We start from the raw sequence: 7,560 nt of genomic DNA on the forward strand, positions 1-7,560 counted from the left end.
AAGCTTGGTGCTCTTTAGCCCCTCAATTCAATTGACTCGGACTCCCCAGGGGAGGGGGAGTCCCCTCTTATTCGGCACCCTTGCTATATTCGGCAAGTGCCTCACCCTATTCGGACCCTTCCATGGATGGACTCTAATGAGGTTCATGGAAGGGTCCGAATTATGTTTTGAACTTGGGGCTCATTAGCCCGAGTGTTTTCAAGCTTGGAGCTTATTAGCCTCTCATTTCAACTGACTCAAACTCCCTAGGGGAGGCGGAGTCCCCTCTTATTCGGCACCCCTTCTATATTCGGCAAGTGCCTCACCCTGTTCGGCCCCTTCCTTGGATGGACTCCAATGGGATTCGAATTATGTTTCGAACTTGGGGCTCATTAGCCCAAGTGTTTCCAAGCTTAGGGCTCATTAGCCCCTCATTTCAATCGACTCGGACTCCTCATGAGAGGGGGAGTCCCCTCTTATTCGGCACCCGTATTATATTCGGCAGGTGCCTCACCCTATTCGGACCCTTCCTTGTATGGACTCCAATGAGGTCCGAATTATGTTTCGAACTTGGGGCTTATTAGCCCAAGAGTTTTCACGCTTGAGGCTTATTAGCCCCTCATTTCAACTGACTCGGACTCCCCAAGAGGGGGAGTCCTCTCTTATTCGACACCCCTACTATATTCGGCAGGTGCCTTACTCTATTCGGACCCTTCCTTGGATAGACTCCAATAGGGTACGAATTATGTTTCGAACTTGGCTTATTAGCCCAAGTGTTTTCAAGCTTGGGGCTCATTAGCCCCTCACCTCGACTGATTCAGACTCCCCAGTAGAGAGATCCCCATCTTATTCAACCGATTCACTATTCGGCCCCTCGATGGACTCAGACTCCCCAAGGGAGGGAGTCCCACCTTATTCGGCTGATTCCTTATTCAACCCCTCAATAGACTCTGACTCCCCAGGAGAGGGAGTCCCATCTCATTCGGCCAGTTTCTTATTCGGCCCCTCTATTGACTCGGACTCCCCAAGGAAGAGGGAGTCCCTTATTCAGTCCTTCGACTGACTCGGACCCCCCCAGGAAAGGGGGAGTCCCTTATTCGGCCAATTCCTTATTAAGCCCCTCAACAGACTAGGACTCCCTAGGAGAGAGAGTCCCACCTTATTCGCCCGATTCCTTATTCGGCCCCTCTACATACTTAACTCCGAAGGAGAAGGAGTCCCTTATTCGGCCAATGCTTATTCAGCCCCTCGTTTGACTCGGACTCCCCAGGAGAGAGGGAGTCCCTTTTTATTCGGCCATCCACAGTATTCGGCTACAAGGACTTCGGCTGATGGTATATCTTTAGTCTTGGGATCGATTCGGTATTTTCCGGAATAGGCTTGAATATAGCTCGACCTTCGAAGGACGAGAGCCCAATGGTCTCCGATATCAGTCTACGCCACAACCAATCTTCTCAAAATACCCTTGGTCAATCTTCTCAGGTCATTTATTACCCTATAAATATACTCATTTATAACCATTTATGATATGTCGTTTTTCTCTCTCTAATATCCTCAACTACTTACCCTATATATATATATATATATATATATATATATATATATATATATATATATATATATATATATATATATATATATATTTCCCATTAACTTTATTATTTAATAAACAATATAAATTCTTATATGAGACGGTTATATCGTAAATCAGGCTTCATGTATGGATCAAATAACTCAACAAATAAAAATTATCAGTATATAAGCTTTTTATTTTAATAAATAATTATAATAATATAATAAACTGTGTAAAAATATAAAATATTAGAACTATAAAGCACATATGAAAAAAATAAAAGATTTGAGTGAAGTAATAATAATGGGTACGGCTATTAGGCAATGTCACAGAAAGTTGTTGGGTATAGGATTGGAGTTGTCTAAGAGGGAACCATTAGAAAAGCATTTTTCTGGAATCCAGCTAACCAAGAATTTGATGAATTGCAACAATACAAAACCTACTAATCATCAAATTTATTACCTTCTTCATTCACTTCTCAAATGTCTTCAACTTTTTGTTTCAACTCTTATAGAAGTAGTGTACCCACACTTTGTCATCATCATATCATTTCTTTAGCCAATACTCTTTTGTCTCTCTTATTTTCCAACTAGTGTAAAATGGATGAACTTTAAAAGAAAAAAAAATTTTTTAAATGAAAAAGAAAATAAGTTGAGAATAGAAATGAATAATTAAAATCAAAAGAGAATTAAGTTTGTGAATAAGAATAAAATAATAAATGTGAGATGATAGCAAAAAAAAAAAAAAGAATGCAAAATTAATTTGACAAATTAAAATAAAAATTGATATTTCTCCTATTTTTTCTATTAGTCTAATTTACTTTTGGGTTACTATTTATTTATCATTCTTAATATATATTTTATTTTTAACCTATAAATTAAAATATAGTCAAATATAATCTTTTTTTTATTCGTCTCAATATAAAAATTATTAATATTAAATTTTCATAATTTTTAATTAAACATAATTAGAGATATTAAGAATTAAAATGTTGCTTTAATAAATATAAAAAAAATAAATGAGACTAATAATTTGAAGAGGAGATACTACAAAATAAAAAATATAGGATTATAATTTACAAATACTAACATTTCCACAGTTGGGACGGAGAGGAAGCTTTCGTTTCTGCCACATTTTAACACGACGCAGAATGTCATCATGCACTTTACTCTCAACTCTTTACTTTCGTTCAACATAGATTACATTTAAGTGTTGCTGTCTTTGACCCTCGTGCCCCAAATTTATAGCTGCAAATATAGCTTTTTGATGTTATCAGCTTTTTCGGGTTAATTGTAAATCGAATTTTGCTTTATATTAATTTATATTAAACTTATTTTGAAGTCGTCAAAGTTGAGTTTGATAACAAGATTGAGTAAATATTAAATCATAGCCCGTGAGATCTATATTGAACACTTTAAGCTACAATCCTATTTCACATCATCTAATTACTATATACACATTTTTGACATTTAGGATGCTCATGTGTCCGATCTTATAAGTCTGACTCTTAAATGAGTTTAGAGAGAGGGTTTAGGTCGGGTCTAGATCTGAATACCTTTGACCAAGACTCAAACTCATTTTGTTTTGACCCACAATCAGACCCAATGACCCTGATCCATTGAGTTTCAAAAAATTAAATCCAAACTTTAAAAATAGAGACAGATCTAAGTTATTTTTAATAAAATCTTGAACCCGTAACCATCCCTATGGAGACATTGCATTGCATTGTTATAAACTTATTTTTGCTATATAACCATATGCACTAAAATAAAAAACTTTGATGATAATTTAATATTTTAGCCGGATGAAATGACAATATATAAAGTACATGCTTCTCTATGGTGGGTTGTTATTTATACTTTTTTTTAAATATCTACATATTAATGACCAAATCATTATGTTGTGCAGTGTACATAAAGGAATAGCAGGTTAAGAAAACAGTAAATGTGTAATACAAGTCATTTTCTTAGAAAACATTATGTGCAACACACTAAATGTGCATATTAGAATAGAATATCTTTGAACAAAATAATATCTTGTATATGTTTTAAATCTTTTGATTTGGTTATTACTTTGTAATTATTTAGTTTCCTAAAATTAGAGATTACATTTTGTATATATAATTAATTCATGAAATGAATGACAAGGAATCATTTTTCAATATGGTATTAAGAGCATAGGTTTTTGATCCTCTCATCTTCTGCCTCCCTCTTCTAGCCGTCCACCACCTCTTTTGGTGGCTATCGATTTATTTATTTCTTCTATCTCCTCCTCTCCTTTTTCTCTCTTTCTCTTTTTTTTTGTTATTCTCATGGCTTACTCCACAAAATTCCCCACTCAAGACTCTGTTCTTATTAAATATTCAACAAGAAGGCCCACCTTATTTCCTTCCTTGCTCTTATCCTACATAGGCTGGTTGGCATTCTTTATCCTGGGCCCAACTTTCACATTCATTCCCTACACTGCAGCGACCTACTCACCAACGGCCCAAGTCAGATTCTGGGTTTGGAATTCGTAGCCCACGCCCGAAGCAAGGTTTTTGTTCGGATTCTTCATCATCTATGGGGAATTTTCCTACCAATATTGATCAAGCTATGCATTCTCTCTCCTTATCTTCTCCGGATGAGCAATATTACATGGATACCGGTGCTACTTCACATATGACTCGATCTCAAGGTAATTTACTTCATTATTCTCCTTTCAAACATCCTTTACATAATGCAATTGTTGTTGGTAATGGTCATATGATTCCAGTTCAAGGTCATGGGAAAATTTCCCTCCCCTCCTCCCGTAAATCTCTTACCCTTAAAAATGTCCTACATGCACCTCAGCTTATTAAAAATCTCAAATCTGTTCGAAATTTACACGTGATAATATGGTTTCCGTTGAATTTGATCCTTTTGGTTTTTCTGTGAAAAAGTTGGCCACGGAAAATATCGCTTGGAGATCTAATAGCACTGGCAACCTTATCCTTTCCAATCGGCACATGGAGCTTCCATCCCATCATCCACATCTTCAGCTTTTTCTTTTTTATCTTCTAATAATTTGCATTCCCGTTTAGGTTATCAGGGAAATGCGATTTTGAATTCATTGTCCTCCTCTTATTCCATTAAACGTAATAAAAATCCAACTTTTGTGTGTCATTCTTATCCTTTGGGTAAACATGTTAAATTGTCTTTTGTTCATTCTCAATTTCTTAGTACTCTTCTCATAAGATTATTATATCTCGTAATGTTCTTTTTGACGAAGCCACTTTCCCTTTTTCGCGGTCTTCTAAATTTACTCCTCACGAGTACAAATTCTTAGATGACTCCTTCCCCACCTTTCTTTTTCAAACCCTTCAAAACAGCCCATTCCCAACTCCCACTGGGCCTGCTGTCTCCGGCCTAGCAACACCTACGTCCCCTTCCTCTTCTCCCCATGTCGGTCTTCTTACTCGTTCTACCTCTTGGCCTGCTCTCAACAGCCCACCAACAGTTTCTCCCTCATTTGCCGTGCCATCAGGGCCTTCATCAAGTAGCCCAGTTTCTTTGACCAGCCCACAAATAATCCACAGCCCTCCTCATACTTCTCCTATATCCGTTCGCCCTTCCTCACCTCCCAACCCACCTCATACCGGCATGACTACGCGTAGTCATAATGGTACATTTAAACCCAATCCCAAATACACTTCTCAAGTCCTATCCGTTTCTTTTTCCCCTCTCCTCAAAAATCCTTTACATGCCCTCCGTGACCCGAACTGGAAACAGGCCATGCAAGAGGAGTTGACGCTTTGATTGAGAATAGTACTTGGGATCTTGTTCCTCGGCCCCTAATGCTAATGTGATTCGTTTTTTGTGGATATTTTTTGGGTCAAAACCAAGTCTGATGGTTCTTTTGAGCGCTATAAGACACATCTAGTTAATGATGGTAAGTCTCAACGTGAAGGCATTGACTGTGATGAGACTTTTAGCCTAGTGGTCAAACCTGCTACCATTCGCATTGTTTTGAGTAGTGCTTTGTCCAAGTCTTGGTCTATTCATCAATTGGATGTTAAAAATACGTTTCTTCATGCTCAGTTGACTTGAAATTGTCTACATGCATCAGCCTTTGAGTTTTCGTGATCCTACTAATCCCGATCATGTTTGTCTTCTTCAAAAGTCACTTTATGGTGTTAAGCAGGCTCCATGGGCCTGGTATCAACGATTTGCTGATTTTGTGACAACTATTGGTTTTGTTAACAGCATTTCTGATTCTTCTCTCTTTATTTATTGCCATGGGTCCGACATTGCCTATCTTTTGTTATATGTGGATGACATTATTCTTACTGCTTTATCTGATTTACTTCGTCAATCTATTATGGAAAAATTGAGTTCTGGGTTTGCTATGAGGGACTTAGGTCCTCTCAGTTATTTTTTGGGCATCGCTGTTTCTTGAAATTCTGCAGGTGTATTTCTTTCTCAACACAAATATGCTACTGAGATTCTTGATAAAGCAAGCATGTCTCAATGCAATCTTGCTCCTACTCTTGCTACTACTTCTAGTAAACTTTGTGCTGATGCTGGTTCTCCTTATGATGATCCTACTCTGTATTGTAGCTTGGCTGGGGCTTTGCAGTATCTCACTTTCACCCGACCGGATATTTGTTGTGCTGTTCAACAAGTCTGTCTTTTTATGCATGATCCTGGGGTTGAACATATGACTGCCCTTCATTGCATTCTTCGATATGTCAACAGTACTCTTAATCATGGACTGCAACTATATAAATCCTCCATCTCTTCTCTATTATCATACACTGATGCTGATTGGGGCGGTTGTCCTGACACCCGTCGTTCTACTTTTGGCTACTGTGTTTTTCTCGATGATACTTTGATCTCTTGGTTTGCTAAGCGCCAACCTGCGGTTTCTAAGTCCAGTGCTAAGGCTGAATATCGTGGTGTGGCTAATGTTGTTTCTGAGACATGCTGGCATCGTAACTTATTTCTTGAGCTTCATTTTCCTCATTTCTACGGCCACTCTTGTTTATTGCGATAATGTTAGTGCTTTTTATTTGTCGGGCAACCCAGTTCACCATCAACGCACTAAACATATTGGGATGGACATACATTTTGTTCGGGAAAAAGTGCAACGTGGGGATGTTCGTGTACTTCATGTTCCATCTCGATATCAAATTGCCGATGCTTTTACCAAGGGCCTTCCTCAGATTCTCTTTGATGATTTTCGATCCAGTCTCAATGTTCGCAAACCTCCCGATTCGACTGCGGGGTGTATTAGAATAGAACATCTTTGAACAAAATAATATCTTGTATATTTTGTAAATATTTTGATTTGGTTATTATTTTGTAGTTATTTAGTTTCCTAAAACTAGAGATTGAATTTTGTATATATTCATGAATTCATGAAATGAATGGCGAGGAGTCATTTTCCAATAGTGCAGAGGTCTAGTTGGGATGTTTATCTCAATGGTGGCTTGGTATATATTTATACATTGTCGTTGCACATGCCTAAACAATGATCATTTCTAAAATGCTAGACTTTTGATCCATGTGGTAGTGGTTGTTTAATGGATATGATAAACAATTCCCTTTAGGTTTAAGAGCTCACCTCAACAATGTAATAACCTAATGACCGCTTTCCTTTTTTATCACCCATCATGTTGGATCTCCATATTACTCTAAAATGTGCACCTAAATAATTTGAAGCATCAACTTTGAGTGATTTCTTTCTCTTCTAACTCTATAATGTCTTTTGTTATCTCATTTGTGTTAATCTAACATTTCATATACTCAGTCTTGCTTTGAGTTAATGTAACACTTGTAACTCTAACTCTCGTCTCTATCGTTCTAACTTAGCAATTACCCATCTTAGTCTCATCTACTAAAACTAAGTCAACAACAGAGAACATGCTCCAAGGCACATCTATATGGAGTGATTGATATTAAATCATATTTATGCTCTTTGACTAAGATTAATGAGGTTGAAATATGACCGTTAGAAAGTGCCTATATATAGTAGGTGTTTCATCCTTT

General features: G+C 37.4%; 1 protein-coding gene across 1 annotated transcript; it reads left to right on the top strand.

The window, feature by feature from the left end:
* Positions 1-5,629: 5,629 nt before the first annotated feature.
* Positions 5,630-6,821, top strand: LOC130805489 (uncharacterized mitochondrial protein AtMg00810-like). Its single transcript, XM_057670266.1, has 3 exons — positions 5,630-5,930; positions 5,979-6,503; positions 6,598-6,821. The coding sequence occupies exons 1-3, from the start codon at positions 5,630-5,632 to the stop codon at positions 6,819-6,821; spliced, it is 1,050 nt and encodes a 349-aa protein (XP_057526249.1).
* The last annotated feature ends 739 nt before the right edge of the window (positions 6,822-7,560 follow it).

This window comes from Amaranthus tricolor, chromosome 2 (genome assembly GCF_026212465.1).
Source record: "Amaranthus tricolor cultivar Red isolate AtriRed21 chromosome 2, ASM2621246v1, whole genome shotgun sequence".
NCBI classification, from domain to species: domain Eukaryota; kingdom Viridiplantae; phylum Streptophyta; class Magnoliopsida; order Caryophyllales; family Amaranthaceae; genus Amaranthus; species Amaranthus tricolor.